Source organism: Cupressus sempervirens, chromosome 2 (genome assembly GCF_028749045.1).
Source record: "Cupressus sempervirens isolate cs-2001-9-10 chromosome 2, ASM2874904v1, whole genome shotgun sequence".
Lineage (NCBI taxonomy): Eukaryota > Viridiplantae > Streptophyta > Pinopsida > Cupressales > Cupressaceae > Cupressus > Cupressus sempervirens.
Window position 1 is genome coordinate 631,665,567 of NC_143119.1, and position 23,356 is coordinate 631,688,922.

General features: G+C 36.1%; 1 protein-coding gene across 2 annotated transcripts in view; it reads left to right on the forward strand.

The window, feature by feature from the left end:
- Positions 1 to 19,828, forward strand: part of LOC149574952 (ultraviolet-B receptor UVR8-like) — a 119,470-nt gene extending 99,642 nt beyond the window's left edge. For both annotated transcript variants that reach the window (XM_089814798.1, XM_089814797.1), the window contains exons 9-11: positions 18,832 to 18,942; positions 19,130 to 19,186; positions 19,383 to 19,828. In XM_089814798.1, the coding sequence (XP_089670924.1) occupies positions 18,832 to 18,942; positions 19,130 to 19,186; positions 19,383 to 19,580 (366 nt within the window). In that variant the 3' untranslated portion in view covers positions 19,581 to 19,828. The remainder of the gene's footprint in view (positions 1 to 18,831; positions 18,943 to 19,129; positions 19,187 to 19,382) is intronic.
- Positions 19,829 to 23,356: the final 3,528 nt, after the last annotated feature.

Genomic DNA, 23,356 nt, shown 5'->3' on the forward strand with positions numbered 1-23,356 from the left:
ACTGCACAAAATTGATGTGAAAAGGATGGGCATATTAGAATGAGAGTTTCAAACAGGGTTACATGACATCAACAAAGACTTGCCTTATAAGTAAAGCGAAGGGAACCTTGCTGACATGTAACTCTTGCAGTGCATGAAAGGAAGACTTGTTGTTGAAGTTGTAGGTGCGATAGAGACTTCATACATACCTAAGACTATGTTGGCAGTTTGCAACATCATGACATCCCATTCACTTCTTCATTATTATCGAGCCGTAGCTTCTTAAATATGGCACATCTTCGTATTCTTCTCTTTTGTTTGTTTTGGTGACATGGAAATTTTCCTTATGTCTCAGCTGCTGATTCATCACCTGCATGTGTGCTTTGCGATGCCTTTATTCTTCCTTGAGTTGACAGCCCTTAATATGTAAAGCTTCAAGTATTACTGTTGTGTCAGCTATGTTATGGTTGCCGTGTGAGGCATCGGCTATCTTATTGTTGCCATGTATTATTGATAATGCCAATTGTTTCATTTTCTTTTTTTTGGTTGGTGACCTTTCTAGCTGCTTGACGTTGTGTTGTGTAGTGGCTTGTCTACTTCTATCGAGAACTGAGTACTTGTTATTTATTTATATAGAGAGCTGCTTGGTTGAGTACCTGTGATGAGCAGCTTGAGAACATCTTTTACACACTGTTATTATTGCAGAGATGTTGTTGGTTGTAGAACAGATGATTAAGCTTGATGTTGTTTCAAAGAGTTTGGGGGACTACTGCCTTTGTACGTTGTAGTTCATTCTTTTTCTGTACAGTCGAAAACTTGTTATTTTGTAAGGGGAGTTACATTGATTCTTTTGTGTAAAAGCTCAAGAGTTTGTGAGCTATCTACAGAGATGGTTCTTATCTAAATAAAGGAGTGTTTTTTCGGGTGTGGCTGAGTTTTCCCCTCAAGTAGGAGGGTTTTACCAGGGTAAATAATGGCGTCATCTGTTCATATGCTTTTCTGATTTTCTGTATGTTGCATTCTTATATTCTGGTTCAAAAACATTAACACTTGTAACAACATCCAAATGTTCCACTTGTTGTCAATCAATTCTCAATTCAACATGGGATAAAAGGCTGGATGCAGAGAAAGATTATAGCACGTTGACAATGAATAAACCTACGGAATTCATCCATCATAAAAAAGAAAAGGGAGACACATGTCATGCTTGTGCAAGTTTGAGAGGCTTGGAGGTCCAAAAGCCTCCTGGGACAACACTTGTAGATCTCCTCCCTTAATAGTATGACCTAAAAGAAAATGCAACCTTAGAAGATACTCACCATGACTCAGTCTACTTGGTTGATTTCTTGTTTTGTCAAGGGGATTTGAAGATCTTCATGTCCCCTTTTGAGCTTCACGATTTTCTTTGTTGACCTTCCTTCCTCCATTTTAAATCAGTTTGGCCTACATTTTGATTCAAGTTAGAAGTGTATCACACCAAATTATTATAGTTTAACTTTTAAGGTTGTGGCCTAGAGTAGTCCATCGATCTATTTTAGAGAACAAAATGGTAACTCTTGTTTGAAATGTTCACAGATTATTTAATAGTTAAAATGCATAGGATTACACCTCACATGCACTGCATTTATGCAGCCCAGATTGGGGCCATTGTCAGATTGCTTTCCCATGTATTTTGTATGTGCTCTGTTCTTTTAAAGTGTCATGTTTTAAACTGAAAATTTTCTAATTTTTACTTTCACAATGAATAAGCATGCAGCTTTAATATTTTTTTAATCACTAAGGTGTTAATGTGGGCAAGTTGAGGGTATATGGTGAAAGGGGTTAATTTGACATTACAGCAAACTGATGGTTAATGGCAAGCCACACAATTCAATGTTGTAAATGTCAACAAATTTTGAAAGTAATGAAATACTTATTATGGTGGAAAGCCTTCCAGTTTACAAATGGATAACTGAAAATGACTGAAGTACATGCAATACGCTGGACCAAAATTTCAAACCACTTTTTTGGAATTTTTCATGGTTTTACTGCACTGGCATTTTATTAAACAGTTTGCCTGTAACAGGATTGAGGGCTGCTTTCAATATCAAGAGCTTCCCCACGGATTTCATCTTTGGTAGGCTTAACAAGAACCTCATAAAAACATTCCACTGAAGCTTGGTTAATGATTTTGACATCATGATCGCTAGGTCAAGCTTGCTGGAATTTTGCCATTTTAGGTTTTAGATATGGAATGAGAATTAGAGGGACACCTTATGGACTTGAAGGAACAATAGTAAACTCAGACCAATTCTTAATGATGAATTGAAGAGAGCCAACCAAATCTTTACACAAAGGCTTGTCCATAGAGAAAAACTTTCGACAATTCTAGTTTCAAGATTTACAATTACCTAATCACCTTTCTTTAAGCAGTTTTCTTGGCTTTGAGCCAAATTTGAAGAGGACACAAATATATTGAAACTTTTACTTTTCAAATCATGAATAGATGTTATTAAATACTTAATCAACCACACATGCAAGATCTAGCAAGAACACAAAAGAATACAAGTTTAATGTGGAAACTCATTAGGAGAAACCCATGATGCTAATGATTTTTTATAAATTCTTCTTACAACTTAGTAGGTACCAACCCACTGTAAGCCACATAAGTCTCTTCATATGCTTCATAAATCTGCTCTCAAGTCCTCTTTACCTTTGCATCAAAACATTTTCAAAAATCTTCACAATTAGGCTTATGGAATTGTTATAAATTTGCTTAGAAAACTGATCCCAAATATATGAAATATCTCCCACTATTAACTGTGCACAATTCACTGTCTGCAAAGATCTTTTGTTCAACTGATTCATACACATTATTATCTAGGTCACTGCAGATCTGCTCGAAGCAAAAGAAAACCCTTTATAATCTGCATATTATCTCTGTTGGTTTATATGATATATCTTTATCACGCACCACATACTTTCTACTCTTTTAGTGTTCCGTATAAGCATTTTATTCACTTCACTATTTTACTTCTTCACTAATAATATCTTCTTCATAAAATCTGCCTCAAACATGTTCATATTCATGCAACTTTCATCATCTTCCTTTTTACATATATCTCTGCTCAGATCTTATAAGATTGTCTTGAATCTACTTGTAACTCTGCACTTTGAGTGATATTCCACTATCCTTTTACTCAAATCTAAATAAGATATTACGTTGAGGAATGCCATCTTCACTTCTTCATTCTATCTTATTGTTAATGCATGTAGCTTCGGGCTGACATTACTGTGAAGCACATACTTATGTATATACACACAACAGCATGTTGCACATGCTGTTATGCTTATATGCATACATATGTGCTGTTGCACTTTACACAGTCTGCAACCGATAAGACATATATATGTTCCGAGATCATTAAGGCATGGTCAAGATTATCTTTGGTTCCTTGGATGTTTAGATCTTGGTCGATCTACCCTTTATATTGGGCCACCAATGTAATGATTGGTTTATACATTGTGTTAACCATTTAAATGATTGGTAATGACAGTAACTAATTATGTGATTAGTTACCCACGAATGGGTGTGTGAATGAATGTCCATGTTTCCCATGGGAGACATGGCCATTCATCCCCACACCTCTTCTGTGGGTATATATCCAATTTGCCTGACGTAATCTTGGCATCGTAATCTATTAATGCATGTGCTCCATAAAGGATCAAAGATAATTCTGAGAGTTTCATATAATTAAATTATGTTATTACTGCACTAACACTTGCAAATTCTGGAAGCAATTAAGACATTGGTGATTTTGATTGTACCTGCAACAAATTTTGCAATCAATCAAATCTAGTAATAAACTTTACATGGTATCAGAGCTTGGCTAAGGAAAGATCACACTAAGTTTATTAGGATCAGATTTTACTTCAAATAACAGTCCTCTCTCTCTCTCTCTCTCTCTACAAAATGACAAACACAATGATATTTGAACATCACCTTGGAAGTGCTGATAACTTTGAATCTTGAAAACTTCGAGTAATGATGTTGTTAAAAGAAAACAAATTAGAATCATTTGTAAGAGAAGAAAAAGAGGAACCTAAAGATGACCCTGAGAAATCAGAATGGATCGAGGAAAATGAAAAGGCTATGAAGATAATTGTAGACTCTGTTTGAGACCACATAGTACCTATTGTGGCAAAACATACCACAACATATTGTATATTTCGAGTTCTCGAGAATGAATTTATAATTAATAATACAGGCAAAACACTTGCTCTTAAAGGCAGATGAATAGTGTAAGCATGAATAAAGGGGAAACTATAAATGCTTTCTTTATGAGAATCACAGATTTGAGAGATCAATTATCTGCACTTGGTTATGAGATTGAAAATCAAGAATTATCTTTAATAGCATTAGGACTTCCAAATTCCTAGGAATCCTTTGTACAAGGTATAAGTGCTAGGTCTAAAATCCCTAAACTAGATTGTTTAAGATCAGATTGTCTTCAAGAAGAATTGAGATTAATGATTAAGGGAAAACACAAAAGCCAAGATGAAGATGTTCAAGTTCTTAATACAAATACTCATAAAAAGCGAAAGAAGAAAAACAACAAAAGGAAAAGAAATTTTCATGGAAAAGGACAATCCAAACAAAAGAAAGACTTGTCTAAAATCCAATGCTTCAGATGTGATCTATATGGACATTATGCAATATATTGTCCCGATAGATCTAAACCTCAAGCATCTTTTGCAAAATCTGAGAAGTCAAATGAAGGCAATGAATATGAGAAATATGCCTTCTATTCAACATTATCCAGCTAGATATCAACCGAAAGGAATACATGGATAGTTTATAGTGGGTCTTCTAGACATCATTGGATATCAGGATAACCTAAGTATGCAAATAGAAATAAATGAAGTTACAATTGGTGATGACTTTGCACACTGTAAAAGGAATTGTGACCTGCACCATAAAATTGAACTCTAGAAATTCTATTCAACTTTTTGGAGTTCTCTATGTACCAGGTATTAAGAGGAATTTAATATCTATATCCGCACTTGAAGATGATGGTTATAAAATTGCATTCATGGAAGGGAAAGTACTAGCATGGCCTAAAAATTCAACCATTAAGAAGGCTCTAACAATAGGAGCACGACAAGTACTCTTATATGAGCTATGCTAAGACAAACCTTGCACTTGTACAAGAGACCTTTGATTCAAATGAAATATGGCATAGAAGACTAGGTCATATCAACTTCCGTGCCCTAACATCAATGGAGAAGTTAGTAACTGGAATGCCCAAGTTAAAACATATTCACAATGAATCATGTGAAGGTTGTGCCTTAGAGAAAAACACTAAAAAGCCATTTCCTCATAGTTTGAGCAAAACTAAAGAAGTGTTGGAACTAGTACATTTTGATCTATGTGGGCCCATGTCTATACCATCTATAGGAGGATTCTTGTACTATTTGATATTTGTTGATGATTTTTCAAGGAAGACATGGATATACTTCCTTAAATGCAAAGAATTTGAAGAGATTCTCTCTAAGTTTAAAGAATTCAAAACTATCACTGAGAACTCCGGTAAGAACATTAAAATTCTGAGAACAAATAATGGGAAGTAGTATACTTTTGAAATATTTAAAGAGTTTTGCAAACTCAATGGGATCAGGAGGGAGTTCACAATTTGTTACAATCCTAAACAAAATGGGGTTGCTGAAAGGAAGAACAGGACTATTGTAGAAGCTGCTAGGGCTATGATTTTTGATCAAAATTTGAGTATGTCCTTCTAGGTTGAAGCATCCAACACAATAGTCTATATTCATAATAGATGTCCTCACTCACATTTGGACAATAAGACTCCTGAAGAAGCATTTTTTGGAAAGAAACCTGACATCAGTCACGTAAGGATATTTGGATGTCCTGTATATATTCATGTACCTAAGGAAAAGAGGACTAAGTTAGAACCTTTTCGAAGAAAGGGTATTCTCATTGGTTTTAGTGAAACAATAAAAGGATACCAAGTCTACATTCCTTGACAGAAACACATAGAAATAAGTAGAGATGTCATCTTTGAGGAAGACATTGCTTTCCAAAGAGCCAAAACCTTCGATGAACTAGATACAATTGATGTATGTCCAGAAGAGATTCTTGCTCCTGAGATTCAAATGGAGTTTCCAGAAGAGACTTCAACTGAAATTGAAATCCTTCCAGAGACTCAAGAAGAGAATTTTGATCACTCTAAAAGCCACTTTGGGCAAGGAAAATAATGCAGAAAGGAGATGGATTTGCAGCCCCTTCAGGAACCTTTTGAGAAAGCAAGAGACCTAGAGAATTGACATATAATGCTTTTGTGTGTGAGAGCTTGAATCATGAACCTTCTAGTACTTTTGAAGCACTTAAACATCAAGCTTGGAAAGACGACATGGTGGAAGAATACTAGTCTATACTAAAAAATGATGTTTGGGACATAGTTTCGAGACATAAGGAAATATTTGTTGTATCTTCGAAATGACTCTTCAAAGTTAAGTATGCTGCAGATGGCAGCATTGAAAAACATAAAGCTTGTTTTGTGGGTAGAGGTTTTTCTCAAAAGGAAGGAATGGACTTTGAAGAAACCTTTGCACTAGTTGCCAGGTACACTTCTGTTAGAGCTGTAATAGCCATCATTGCAGCCAAAGCTTGGAAAATCCATCAACTGGATGTAAAAACTGCTTTTGTTAAGAAAAATAGAGGAAGAAGTATACTTGGAACAGCCAGAAGGATTTGTAACTCATGATGCTGCTTCTTATGTTTGTAAATTGAAGAAGGCTCTATATGGACTTAAACAGGCTCCTCAGGCCAGGTATGAAAGGATTGACAAGTACCTTTTGAGTCTTGGATTCACCAAGAACGTGGCTGATCCAAATCTATACTTCAAGGTAACTAAAGGTGATATGCTAGTTCTAATTCTTTATGTTGATGATCTTCTGATTACAAGGGAAGAACATCTCATTAATCGGTGTAAGAAAGATTTGGCTTCTGAATTTGAAATGAAGGATTTAGGAATTCTTCATTACTTTCTTGGTTTGGAAGTATGTCGGAAGTCTAGTAATATCTTTCTACATCAAAAGAAGTATACTATTGATATTTTAAAAAGATTTAGAATGTGGGACTGTCGACCTATGTCTACACCTATGGAAACCAACCTTCACAAGCTAAAGGAAGCAAGTGCTGAATCTAGACTAGTTGATCCCACCTTATACAGACAGATAATTGGGTTCTTGATGTATCTTCTAAATACTTGACTTGATATCTGCTATGCAGTGAATGCATTAAGTCAGTTCATGTGTGAACTTCATGAGATTCATCTTGTTGCTTTGAAGCATATATTGAGGTACTTTCAAGTTACTATTGGGTATGAACTTAAATATGAGAATACCAGCTTGGAGTTACATGGATATACTGATTCCGATTGGGTCGGAAGCTATGCTCCACGGAGTTTCCGGGATCGGGACGTTTTAGGGGACGGGAACGTGTTTCGGTACGGGTACGGGTCGAAGCCAAAATTTAGGGGTCGGGACCTCAGGGGACGGCTATAAAATATAGGGGATTTTAAATTTTTTATATATGGAGAATTAGACTTCTTTAGAGATATATTTCTGATATGCATACCATAACAATGATAAATCATAACATTGATAAACCATTCACCATATAATACATGGAAATTGAAAACTATTAAGATTAGAATCAAAATGAGAATATGATATGATGATATATCCGAATATCACATTCAATTAGCAAAAATGCGCAAAGGCTCCAAGTATCAATCTATCATCATCATGCATGAAATGAAAATCAAAATGACATAATGAAAGTAAATATTAGAAGTGTAAATGAGATGTCCAACTCCATAATAATCAAAAGCAATAATGTATTTGAGTATCTGAAAAGCAGAAAGCCAAATATATGACTGTCCTCTAGGAATCTAAATCTCTATCTAAATCAAGATCATCATCAATCTCATCCTTTGAATCACTGGCAGGGGTAGGCAGAGGGTCCTCATCCAATGGAACACCAAGCAGCCCTGGGGGTGTGTTATCCTCATCAATCTGCAATGCATCCTCAGGATTAACATCCCAATGTAGTGCTGGAGTTTGTCGATACTCAAGACTCTGTCGCTCTTGTAGTCGCAATACACTATGAACAGCCACAAGCTTCTCCGATCGTCTAGAGGTAAGGTTGTTCCTCTTGACTGATTGAATGAAGCTATATGTAGACCAATTCCTCTTGCAGCAGAGGAACTCGCAACCTGTGAGAGAAGACGGGTGGCAAGGGCTTTCAGCTCAGGTGCATCTCTACCATGCCATGTCCACCATCCAATTAGGTCCTTTTGAGCTAATGTAGCTCTATCAATCCTCACCTCTGGTCTACCAAATGTTGGACCATGAAGATTGGCAAAGTCAAGCCATTGCCTTCGAATTTTTGCAGCATCCTCTGCACTATACATTTTTGAAAGGGCCTTGAAGAAGCCCTCTTTCACCTACATTGAACAAACAAAAATTAAGAAGTGAGAACTTATAGTTTATAAACTTCACAAATAAAATAAATTTTTTAAAAATGTATTATAAAATCAGAATTCTTTAATAAATTAAACTCACCTCCTCATCATTAGATGGAGGCACTCTCCCAAGCCTTGTTGCATACCATTTTGGATTGACTGCATAGGCTGCCATATGAAGTGGGGTGTTCATAGTGTTCCACCTTTTCATTACAATGGGCTTAAGATGCTCCTCATAGAACTCCAAAGTAGGTTCCTTATCTTTAACAACTTGCTTGATCTGCCCAAGCATGCTATCAAAGGTCTCATAAATCTCTCCAAGGCTAGGAGAGTCAGTATCAGCATATCTAATGACTTGCACAATAGGGTCAATGAAGGAGCAAATGTATCTGCAAATGAAAGAAAATTGCAAGTGAGAAACATAATATGTTAAAAAAATCAGCAAGTGCTTAAATCAGAATTTTTTTTTTATTAAATCAACAATAATAACAATTATGATGTCCACCAATTCTTAAGTTTCTTACTTCATTGTGGTCCACCAATTTTCATCGAGGATTCTTCGTTTGACAAGTCTTCCATCTGGGGTGCTTGATTCATGCCATCTATTCCACTCTGCATTGACCACCATGGATTGTAAGGCCTCTTGGACCTCAAGCATCCTCTCCAACAAATGAAGTAGCTAGCATATTGAGTCTCCACAAGCTTGAGGAATTCTTTTTTGGAAAATGTCCTAAATAATGCAAGAGATGTGTGATGATTGCAAATAAACATTTGCACGTCTCTAGCCTCAAACACCATAGTCTTTATCCAATCAATTTTTTCAAAGTCCTTCAAGGTGTTATTCAATGCATGTACACAACATGGGGTCCAAAAAATGTGTCTGTAGCTGCTCTCTACTATCAATCCAGCTGATTTACACACCTGGGCTGAATTAGTGACTACTTGCACAACATTTGAAGCCCCTACCTCTTCTATAGCATCCTTAAAAATCTAAAATTGGAAGGATGCATCCTTCTTTTTTCCCGAACAATCAATGGCTCTAAGAAAATAGACCCCTGCTGTACTAGTGACAATAAGATTGATGAGTGGCCGATGTTTGATATTGGTCCAACCATCCATGATAATAGAACATCCATCACTCATCCATGTTTGCCTCATATCCTCCATCAAAATGTTTACTTTTGAGTACTCTTTGTCAAGGATAGTGGTGCGTAATTTAGTCTCTCCTGGTGGTACAAATGAGGGACCAGCAGCGTAAATATCTTTGCACATTTGTTTATAGAATGAGGAACGAGAAACATGGTATGGTATGCCATGAGCAACAAGAAATCTGCCAATGGACTTTTCAGCGCTCTCTTTTGCTTGTATGTTAAATAAATCAGCCACATTGGTATCTCTCTTAGTCTTGGCCTTTCCCTTCCCTTTACTAACAGTGCTAGTGGGAGTCAATGAGGGTGTGGGTGTGCTACTCGTAGGACCCCCGGATTTCAATAACTCCCCCTCCACATACAACCTATTGGCCTCAAGTTTTTCTTCCTCCGTAATTTTTTTCGCAACCTTTCACCCCTTGCCCACCTATCCATAAAAGATGGCAATACACTCTTGTGTAGCTCCCAAAATAATGCTTCTTACATATATGACACTCCCATTCCCTACTACCCCCTGAATTTTTCTTCTTATTCTTGTCTACTTTTGTGGCAAATTGTAGGAGAGGTTTCTTAGGATTGAATGGGCCTTTGGCATATTGTTTTAGGGCTTTGGAAGGGCACTCAAATGGATTAGGCATTGCATTTTCCATAGGGACATCTACATTAGGCTCATCAATGGCTGCCCTAGGTCTTTTTCTTGGTCTTTGTAATTGTGACACTTGAGTTTCTTGCATGGCAACTTCCATGCTATCACTACTTCCCTCACTCTCACTGATGCTCATGTTTTTGCCTTTGGATTTTACAATGATTTATAGTATACTGCTGCAAGTTATAGAAAAAAAAAATTTTCAATGTTCCATTAACATGCCCTCTCTATGTCATTAAAAAAAATGAAAAATGACAACAAACAACAATGAAGTTTGAATCAAACAAAAAGAAAATAAAAAACATACCTAGAATGAAGTAGAAATGAAGGCAAAACCTCCTCTTCCACCTCCAAAACACACTCCTCTTTTGTTGTTGTTGAATGTTTTCCTCTTCCTCTTCCCAACTTGCAAACAACTTCAAATGAGCAATGAACTCCAACTTTAACTATTTAAGAAGACACATTAGGGTTAACATCCATGTGGGCCCTGGGCGGAATAGAAAAGACTCAATTTTTTAAAAAAAAAACTTTTTTTTAAACTTTTTAACTCACCTGCAGCCGGCTGGAAAATAGGGGACGGCGTGGGCAAAAGGGTACGGGCGAGGGATGGGAAAGCCGTCCCCGGTACGGAAATCTGTACCTAAGTTTCCTATGAAACTTGTTTTAGCGTTTCGAGGACCGTCCCCTTTTCCCTCAAAAAGGGACGTCGCAGGGTACGGCCAAAATCCATACCCGTGTCCCCGTTTCGTACCCGATAGGGGTACTAGGGTACAGAGGCAGGGGATGCGTCCCCATGGAGCATAGGTCAGAAGTGTAAAAGACCGGAAAAGCACATCAGGATGCTGTTTCAGTTTAGGATCAGCCATTATCTCTTGGATTTGTAGAAAGCAAGCTTTTGTTGCTCAAAGTTCTACTGAGGTAGAGTATATTGTAGCAGCTATGGGAGCTAGGGAAGCAGTGTGGCTTCGGAAGTTGCTTTCTAACTTGTTTGGTGAACCTATGAAACCTACCACTATTCACTTTGATAACCAAAGTTGTATCAAGTTATCTGTGGATTCAGTATTTCATGACAGATTGAAGCATATAGAAATTCCTTACCACTACATAAGAGACCTGGTGGAAAGAAGAGAGATTCTATTAGAATATATTAATATAGGTGATCAAACAACTGACATTCTCACCAAGGCTCTCCCTAAAGTGAAAGTTGATCATTTTAGAAAGAAACTTGGCTTGATTGAAATATAAGTCTATGAGATTGAGTCTCAACTTTGTAAATTTGTATTATTTATATAAAAATGTTGTAAGTGTAAACTCTTTTGTCATATGTGTGACTCTATGACTCATGGGCCTACCCTATGTTCATTATTTAAAGAGATAATCTTTTATAATGAAATGTTGATTCCGATAAGATAAAGTGACAACTTTATTCGATTACTATCATTATGAATATCATGTGACTTGATATTCAAGAAAAAAACATGATAATTAAAAGAGCATGTTGATGGATATCATGTGACTTGATATTTGTTGAAGATCAATATGTTCAAATTCATGATGGATATTATGTGACTTAATGTCTATGGATATACCATGATCTTTTATTATGGATATCATGTGACTTGATATCTGTATACACACCATAATTAGAAAGAATGTCATGAGACTTGTTTTTCTTATATATATCTTGAGGGTATTTCTTTTCATATAAAAGGAACTTATATATATGCACTTCGTCTTCCCTAGTTAAGAGGGAGTGTTAATGCATGTAGCTTTGGTCTGACATTACTGTGAAGCACATACTTATGTATATACACACAACAATATGTTGCACATGCTATTATGCATATATGCATACATATGTGCTGTTGCACTTCACACAGTCTGCAACAGATAAGATATATATATGTTTCGAGATCATTAAGGCATGATCAAGATTATCTTTGGTTCCTTGGATGTTTAGATCTTGGTCGATCTACCCTTTATATTGGGCCGTCGATGTGATGATTGGTTTATACACTGTGTTAACCATTTAAATGATTGGTAATGACAATAACTAATTATGTGATTAGTTACCCACGAACAGATGTGTGAATGAATGTCCATGTCTCCTGTGGGAGACATGGCCATTCATCTCCACACCTTTTCCGTGGGTATATATCCAATCAGCCCGATGTAATCTTGGCATTGTAATCTATTAATGCAAGCGCTCCATAAAGGATCGAAGATAATTTTGAAAGTTTCATATAATCAAATTCTGTTATTACTGCACTAACACTTGCAGATTTTGGAAGCAATTAAGACATTAGTGATTTTGATTGTACCTGCAACAAATTCTGCAATCAGTCAGATCTGGTAATAAACTTTACACTTATTTTATACCACTCACCTTTATGCCTCTTCACTGAAAAGATGCAACTTTTACCAAGGGAGACAACCCTTTATCTTAGATTATCTTTCATTAGACTTGGGCGATGATTCTTTACTGTGAAATACTTCAGTCCTAACAAAAGGTGGTGTGTAATGTCCCCTATTCGGACTTTACTTGATTTAACCTAAAATTCCCATCTAGGGTTTCTATTGCACTTGGGAATGACAACTTGTAACGTTCCCTACTAGGAGAATGCCGATTCCTAATGATCAACATACATCACTATGATTTTAAATAAATAATTAGTACTCTATTGTATGTACTTAAGCCCTAATTCCCTTTTCTCCTAATCAATAATCTTAAGAAGTATAGGGATTTACTTGTACGGTGCTTGACACCACCCCCCCAAATAGGCCAAAGGGTTTCAAGAGTGCCTGTCATACCACCACTTGGCCCCATATCTTCATGAATACCCATCAATATCGCTAATTGGGAGTTGCCTAACTAGGGATGGAATTACTCTGCCTCTCCCTACACAACATCAACCTATCCTCTTAACGGTATTAGCAAGTGATTAGGGAATCAACTAAGTATATATTATTAACTTATGTATTACGAATATACATAGCATACATATTGACGCAGTCACTTGGTTGGAGAGACCTCAAAGAGATCTGTCCAATTGTGCAGAAAGAGTAAGCACAATGGAAACAAGTATGTGGAGAGAACCAAGTGAGATCAGTATTTATTCAAGGAAAAATCAGATGTACAGAAGTTTGGCAATATGCCTTCTCACATGCTAGACTCATACATGCCTGCTTTCTTACAACCTTTGGTCTAAGACATTAGATCCATTCTAAGGAACTACAACGTTGATGATTCTATTGACTCCCTCTACAGATACATTACATTATTATATATAGGCCTTGCGACACACAGGTTGGCCTCAAGATCCATGACATTCCTTAAGAACAGGAAACATATTACAACAAATTGTGTCTGGTCCAGATCATAAGTATTGTAATAACCCCAGCTGGTTATAACTTCAACTCACACCACAATTCAGTTGTTTGACAATTTGCCAAACACTTGGCAAGAGAAACTCGTATACCAATGTCAAGAGTCAAACTATATCACACTCTGGAATGAATGACTTGTCCAATAATTACGACCACAATGCAAATAAACTTTTCCCAATCAACTATGTCATCTATCAAATTTCAGAACAATCCAGCCTTTGAGATTTGTGGTGAATGAATACAGTAAAATACTGTTATAGAATTCTAAAATGACAAGCAACACACCAATTTCTAAATTTATTTATGAATAATATGACAAATGATTTTATAATCGAATGAGACCCCTAACTCCCAGCTCAACTTGATTTGCAGTAGGGTTTGTGATTGCTGTAGACAATTGGATTGCCTAACTCCACACCAAATCCCAATCGCAGCCAGCACAGAGAGCAAGAACACAGCTTAAGTCTGTCACAAAACACCCTAAACAGTCAACCAATATGCAGCATCAATTGCAGGCCTGTGTTTGTATCTTAACTAACCAGTCTGCACGTCCCAGGCAGGAAATAGAGGTGCTGTCAGCAGTGGGAGGAAGCCTGCAACGACAGACCAATGGAAATGTAAAATGCCTTCCAGAACATCAATATTTCAGATGGCCAAATCAGAACTCTAGGGCCACTTAAATGCCAATAGATATGAACGCCCAGATCAGGAGAGTTCCAGTCTGCAAACCCTCAATTTTTTGCAGAAAAGTGCAATGCCAAAAATCAGAGATCAGCCTTCTGTCAATATTAACTACTCAGAGAATAAAGTCACCCAATCTTCTACAAATAAATGGTAGCCTTCAGAACCACAGTAAGAAAAGTATGGGTTGTAGCAATATTACCAGATGAAACTCCAATAATTTTGCTTCCAAATTCATATTAGAACAATTACCACAAGTCTCAGCACAAAACTTCTTCCAAAGCAACAATAGCATGGAAATGGAAGACTTGAATTCAAACTAGAACAGATCTCACGAATTAATCTACAATACCTCAGTTGTAAATTAGTAGTGTTACACGGGGACTCGCACCCCCCTCCAAAACCTCGGAGTGCTCGTCCCCAAGATGTCCCCATACCGGGTACTCACGTACCCAAGTACCCCCACCTCCACCATTCCGCAACCATGCTGCTGCTAGTATGGGGACTGGGATTTCTATTTGACTTTTGTTTTTTGAATGTTACTATTGGGTATGTAACATGTTACTATGTTGAATGTTCAATGGTTCTAGTTCATGTTGCAATTTGATTATGTTCAAGTATTTTAATTTGGTATGTTCTATTGAAACATAATTTCGTAACAAGCATTTCAAGTTCAGTTATGTGTATTATACAATACTCCTCCCTGCCCCGTCCTCCCCTTGCCATCGTCCCCCTGCCATCCCGAAAATGATGCCCATTTTCCCCCCGTCCCAGAAACTCGTTCTGATGTCCTGCCGCCTTGACGTACCCCAGTATTGGGGTAACATTGTAAATTAGATGCTTCCTCAAAACCAAATCCTATACCTCAGCAAGGGCATAGAAATTATCAACTTCATAAAAATCTTCACAAGCAACAAAAAGAAAATAGACAATTGGATGCTTTTTCCTTCACAATGGCTCATATTTATAATCCATGAATGATAGTGTCCCAAACGTAACTCCACTTAAGAAACATCTTCAATACAACATTACTTTATAACATATAATAATAATAAAGTGCCGTTATAATAATGAAACCTTAATATTTAATTAATAAATATGAACCAGTGCAATAAATAGTCGATCCAATGTAGTTGATGACCAATTGCTAGCGCCACCATCTGCATTGCCAAATATGGCAATTGCCTAAATTAGACTTACTAAAAATAGTAAATCCACAAGTAAGATCCTCAAATCTCACCGTTAGCTCTCTAGGGTCACTATGATGAACTCACATAGTTTACTGTAGGAGCTCACAAAAGATGGTGACATTACAGTTCTTCCTCCCCAAGGTTGTTTGTCCTCAAGCAATCTGACAACATACTGAAATCTCCACCTGGATCCCATAAGAAGAAGCATGTGACATCCTTGTCATCATTGAACTAACTGCATACCAATAACATCATCAAGACCAATAGCATAATCTGTAAGACAACACTCAATACCTGAGTTGATACTATAGAAACAATAGTGTCACCAGAAAAAAACTATAAAGGAAGTCTCGATATGTCCACCTTCACTGCACGAACTAAACTATCCTGCCGACCACCAGACTTAGGTACAAACAAACTCTGCAACCGGTAGAGATCCTGTACATGGGGGTCAAATATAAAGCTGTAAGCACTCCCCACAATATACACCTTATTGAAATCATGATCATCACCAACAACCCCTGTAGAAGATGTAGCTACAGGAGAACCTAGTGCAACATGTGGTTCTCTGTTGCTCTCAATAAATGCACTCATCCCAACTGTACCAATAACATCTATAACTACAATAGATATAGCCACGTCCTCATCATAATTTGTAGATGCATGAATATCACCAACTGCTACTATAGGAAATTGAATTGTGTCTGCAAATGGTGTATATTGTACCCAACTCGACTTCGGTGAGTGATCAACATCAACCTCAAAAATTCGATTGTCAGAAGAGAATGCTGCCTCCATCTCAAACATAAGGTTGTCCACAAAGTGAACCTCAATGCTCTGTTGATCTATACTATAACATGAAGTTGTTTCAACATCACTTACCTCATAATCAACATGTGTGCTATCATTAATGCACACATCAACAACCTTGTGCATACTGCTAAACATCTCAATAGATGGCTCAACTGGTGCAAAAGTAGCTGTTGATCTGACAGTATCATCACATGCTCTCACTTCCACCAACACTGCATCATCTTCAAATGCATGATCCTGTGATCTCATGCCAACAACTACATCATTCTAACTCTTAACTGACATGAATTTCAATCATATTTCACATCCAATGTGTCTAACGGCTGAGCACTGACATGTGGTAGCTCAAAAGAAGTGTCTCGCACATCTATACCTACCACAGTATCATCATGATGCCAAAATGTAATAATCTGACCTGAATTTTTTAGTGTTCCGGGCTGACGAAGAACTGGAGTACGAATTTCGTCCAACAGTTGTCTTGAACCCAGTTCATAAAAGGTAGTCTGCTATAGTTATACTGCTACAGAAACTGATGAAAATGTATGACGGAATGCTTATTAACTATCCAACTAACTGAGTTCTTTGTTGGAAAAAAAATTCAAGTGGATATTATAGGAAATGGTACGGCAGCAAGTGAGTATTATAAATGCATGTACGAGCCAATGTTTTCAGTATTCCTGAGCATAATACTATAACACCACAGAGATAATCCGGAACCAACTTAAGCTTGAATTGCTGGGATGTAACCCTGACATTAATCCAAACATTTCACAGACTGTCTGAAATTAAATTTACACCACTGAAATTGGGACTCAAATCTTTCAAACAGAGATGTTAATACATCACAGAGTAAATTGGACAAACAACTCACACTCAGTCAGATAAAGCAGCTACGTTCAATGCAGATTGGTTCTATAAACCCAATGCCCACCATACTTAAATTAACTCCAAACCCAGAATATTTGTAGACAAAATGGTTTCATTTGGTTTGTAATTGATCCAATACATTCTATAATATAGCTATTGGCATGCCCCGTTTAAAGCCTTGCATACTTATGAACCAACCCTTGCAAGATTAACTGAAATATTGAAGGCACTCACATTCGAGCTGTTAGTGATTCCTTAAAGAAACCCAAAATATTTGCAACAACTAGTTACCAAAGAGCCTCAAAGTGACCACGGATCAGAACAACATTGAAGTGAGAGAACTTAAGGTGGGTGATTAAGTTTTCTTGGACTCACAATCCAATAAGTAAATTTCCTTATGGTAAAAGGTGCCTACAAGCTTGGGTCCTGACATCAGGTATTAATGCAAGTTCCATAAGAATGCAGACACTTCACAAAGTGGATGCAAGGGCATAACACCATTCATGTCTTATGCTCATATAAAGTTGTTGGTGGTAATGTCAAGGCTTCAGATGCCTCATCAACTCTAGATCAGGAATATTATGTTATTCTGATTCCGTGGGGGAGAAGAAGATAAGGACAAAATTACTGTATGATTAACTCATTCAACAGAAATATCTGAATTCTGAGGATAACAAATTGGAGGGACCTGAGATACTTCAACACCTAACTTTTCAATTGCTTTTGTGTCAAGCAATTTGAGGAAGAGAAGCTGTTCAAATGAATGAGAGAAGAAAGAATAAAACAGAAATCAAAGAATGCTTAATAAAATTATGAAGGGAAAATAAGCTCAAGTGAGCTACTGTTTTTTCGCCTGGTGTAAAATGGATCACACGTCTCTAGTCTGTTGGTGGCTAGATCTAGAGCCCTCTACTGCACTTAGAATTAATATTTGCTTAACTTGGCAAATTGTTTGAGTGGTGTCATTTGAGTATAGTGAAAGAATGTGTTCCTAATGCTTACTTTCTGTTCATGTAAAGATTAAAATTCTAAAATAAATCATTTCCTTACATTTATACCAGACAATTAGCAGTTGGCAGTGTTCTTTTACAACTTCCTACATGATCTAGGGCTTCTATCTTTCTTCCTTTGTCTTTAATCTGATTACATAGAAAAAATGGGTATGAATATTGTATGTCTATTTGTGTTTCCATTTACCGGCAAAATAAATTGCAGACTGTCTAGATTTCTTCTGAGAATTATAAGATCCTCACATAAACATATCACATTCAGTTCACTACATCTACTTCTATGCTCTTTGATATTTATTGGAGATTCTAGACGAGCTTACTGTATTTCTTGGAACACAATTAAGATAACTGACTAAGTAGATAAGATTCTATCTTGTACACTGCATGACTCCTTGGATTCTTTATTCATCAAAATGTAAACTCGGATAAAACTAGGACTGTTAATTCTATATTATAACACACACCCTCAATTATTTCAATGTGATGGCAGTTCTGCTGAATATATGCTATTGAGATTTACATAAAGAAACTTTTGATCTGGATCACATGTATCTTGTTAACACTTTTGCATGTTACAAATAGGTGTATGCTTGGGGCAGAGGGGAGCATGGAAGATTAGGTTTTGGTGATGACAAAAGCAGCAAAATGGTGCCGCAAAAGGTTAATCTTCTTTCTGGTGAAAGCATTGCACAGGTACGATTTGTTCTTAGATTAATGTTGGAATCATTATTGATGAAGTTAATGTTTTATCACAATTTCTTTAACTCTTCATATTTGATTGCACTGTTTTTCTTCAACAAATGTTTACAAAGCAACTTTTCTAGTGTTTGTTCAGAATTTTGGCTAGGAAAATGTGGCTAACTAGGATATGTATCTGCAGGTTTCTTGTGGGGGAACACATTCAGTTGCCCGTACAACTGATGGCAGACTGTTTTCTGTAAGTAGATCTAGTAGTATACGAATCAATGTATCTTGGTTAAGTGCAAATGTAGATTTAGTAGTATATGAATCAATGTATCTTGGTTAAGTGCAAATGTAGATTTTTTAGGAGTGGCTAGTACTACTTAGGATTGGCACTGATGTGTTCATATACATTAGAAAGAAACTGATATCCATTTTATTATTATGAACAGTATGGAAGAGGTGATCATGGCCGTCTTGGATATGGTCGAAAAGTTACAACTGGCCACCCGATGGAAGTACCAATAGACATAGAATCCCCAAAGACCACTTCAGAAAATAATGGCCACTGGGTTGCTAAACTTGTTGCGTGTGGAGGTCGACATACGCTTGCTATAGCTTCGTGGGAATCCAAAGAGGTGGATTTTTAATGTATACAAATTATGTGATTTAAATGGCATCAAAATCCAAACTCAAATAGGCTTTAAGAAGTCAGGCTATAGAGAAATTGTATTCTGTAACTTGTACAGCTTGTTATCAGCAACTAAGATAAGTATGTAGTGATGTCTTTCAACAAAAGACAAAACTACCCTTAAAAAGAAGCTCGCTTCTTGTCTACATACATGGCTTAATTTTGTCTCTGAAGTAAATAAAATAGCTGGATGTATTGTTATATAAATTAGATTAGCACCCACCATTGAACATGTTTAGGATAACAGAAGCTTTGGTTTGAAGACAAGATTTGTGAGATTGTCTTCTTGACAAGAAACAAACTATTGTAAATGGGTGCTGAAAAATAATATGTAGACTCTCCTTAGAGCCCATCATTATGTTGACCGAGACATCTCCAGAAATGCATAGATCTATTTTTGTTTTTTTTTTGATGGAAACCTCTCAGCATCTCAGCATCATAGATACTGGCATCTCTGCCTTTATATAGTGGATTACAACGCTATGAGTAAGCATACATCTAAACTAGAAGCTTCCTTAGGCTAAACAGCCATGTGCATGGGGACCTTGTTTGTCAAATTCACCCAGGTGTCGAACCTAGCCCAAATGAACCTCTGGGGGTTTGAAGTTTGAATGATGGTGGATGACATTATTTCCTCTTACCATCATCCTCACCAATTGTGCTCAAACCAATTGAGCTACAACCCTTCAGCATAGATCAAATATTTTGAGCCAATTTGTGCAAAAGCTCCAAATTTCATAAATTAAATTTTGAGCTACACCGAAAATACTATTTGGCATTTACATTAAGTCCGAACTCTTGAGTAATAGCACATTTGATGAGAAAATCTGAAAAAATGTTTATTTGTAAATATTCCATAGGTTTGGATAATCACATTCGTTCTCTCAAAATTTGAGTCACATGTTCAATATAGTAGGGGTAGCTCTACTTTGATGATACTACTCTCAAGAAATAATTTTTTATGAGGATACATAAGAAGAAATGTAAATCCAAGGGCAACTATTGTGATGAATAATCAGTCAATACAGGGTATATAACAGTACTTTATATGTATTATCTACAAATATCAACATCAAGGAGTCATAAAAAATAGGTCTTCACATACTAGATTGACCTTCTCCACTATATATAGATAGATATTAATTCCCATGTCATGGAATCCCTTGAAGCTTCCTATCTTCATGAAGTGCAGATTGATGAAAAATTCAAACTCGAAGGTGCAATATCCCTAGGAATATGATATTATATTGCATTATGTAGTCATAATTAAGAGATCAAGGTGTGTATGGTTTGTAAGTCATCCTATTGGTTAATTGGAACAAAATCATTTTAAGTAGATTCTATATATTGTAAGGGCTTATTGAGTGAAACATCAGTCTTGAATATTTTTGCACGGTAATGGGTGGAGAACAGAAAAATGTATATAGTCATATAGGAGGCATATCTTCTCATCTCAAGATGACAACTTGGCTCCAAGAGAAAAGATAAATCTTCTACTTGTGTTCAGCGCCAATCTTGAATATTTTGGAGAGCAGAAAAATGCATATAGTCATATAGGAGCATATCTCCTCATCTGAAGACGACTACTAGACTCCAAGAGAAAAGATAAATCTTATAGTTGTGTGCAGCGCCACTTTAGAAGTCATTAACTTTGAAAACAAGAGCAAATCTTTTATAGATATTAAGAATGATCTAATTTATGCTTGAAGCTCTTAATATTAAAAATCCTTAAAAGGCTAGAAATAATTGAAGGAAAGGATCATGTTCAAATAGATCCCTTTGCTGATTCATTCTTTCACATAGTTCTGAAAGGGAAGAAGGCCACATATTTGAAGAAAGATCATATAAAAAGAGGCAGAGCTTGAATAAGATTTCCAAGGATTCAAAGCAATATTAAGAAATGGTGAGATGCAGCATTAATGGAAAAGAGGCTTCCAGCTGGACCTCATCGAAACATGAAAGTTTATTCAAAACGATCCATCGAGTCACCTTCCAAAAAAGTCTATTTTTAGCCCAATGCTATAAATAGGTCCTCCCCATTTATGAAGAAATTAATATATTCCAAGTTTTTGTTTTTAATTGAAGCCTACATTACTTTTAGTGAGCATTAGTTTAATCTTATAATGTGAGTTATTCTTAGATTATATATCTCATCATTAAGAACTACGAATTCAGATATAGTTTGTAATAATTTTAATTTTCAGTTCTGTCATAGAACTAGAATTATTGCATTGAAATTCATTTGCATTGAAGTCTGCATTCATGGAAACAGGCTAGTAGGTAATATCTTTGTATTCATTTCTATTAAAAATAATATAAATCAGTAGTTAATATCTTTCTTTGTATGTAATGTTTTGGAAAATAATGGAAACAAGGTAGGGGTTCTATGAGGGGCTTAGGCTCTATTTTTGAGTAAGACAGTTTTTTCATTAACACAATTTTGTTTGTTTATGGGATTATTTGAAATCTATTTTTCAAAATAGGGTACCTACTTGTCAATGTTGCATATTTAAGCGGACGAAAACAAGGTGGGTCTACAAATTGCCTCACCAATTTAACTGCAGTCTGTCGAAAATCTAATTTTAAAACTTTTCTTTAAAAATAGTTTTGAAGGGAATTTAAAAAAAAAAAACCTTTATTTTATGCACAAAATATGATATGGACAACCATCTTTCTTATAATATCAAACTTTTAAGTTGAACTAAACTATAAAATTCATGGAACAACCATTTTAAAAATATTACTAAAAAATAGAAAGCAACTCCATTTCTATTTTTTAGGAAGCTTTCTCCCATGAGACCCCAGTCTAAATGATTATTTTACTATTATTAAAAACTGTAACTTTTATAATTACTATTCACTAAGTATATCATACTTGCAACTCAATTAACCACTAAAAATTATATATCACTTACCTTCCAAAAGATTATATATAGTCAAAGGATTGAGCAAAGATCTTCTAGATTTCTATGTTGCAGTGTGAAGGCCAACAACCATATTTTCTTTCACTCCAATTATGCGTCTCTTGAGACTCTTCATCATATTATGTAATTGGAGTCTTTATATATGTTGCTTCTGTATCATTTGTAATTAACTTTAGTAATCATTACAATACTTTGCTTAGTCTGGATGCAACCACAAGTTGTAGTGAACCACGATAAATTTGTTGTTTCTATTATTTGTGTTTTCTCTTGTCTATTAAACATTCATATGTTGTTTTCACTTTTGTTTTTCAATCATCTTCAATTGGTATCATAGTACATGTTGTGTTGTTGGAAATTAGTGTTGAATTTCCAGAGCAATGGAGGATAAGAGTGTAGAGAGTGTTTGGAAGGTGCAGATGGAGTCATTAATCAAACAAGATCTTGTTCTTATGCTGGAAGGAAAGACACAGAAACTAGTGTCAATGAAGATGAAGATCGGAAAACTTTAGACGAGAAGGCAAAATCATCATTTTTTCTTGCTCTAGCAAATAACGTCCATTTCAATCTCATACATGAGAAGACCACAAAGGAGGCATGAGACAAACTTAAAGGCATCTATGCAATCGCATCAGTTGCAAACAAAGTCTTCATCATGAAGAAGTTATATAAACTCAAGATGGATGGATTATTTCTAATCACCTCAACGAGTTCAACACTCTTATTAGCCAAGAAAATTTGACGAGCATGACACAAGCCGATGAGAACAAAATTGTTCTCCTATTATGTTCGCTACCTAGTAGCTGGGGTGGCA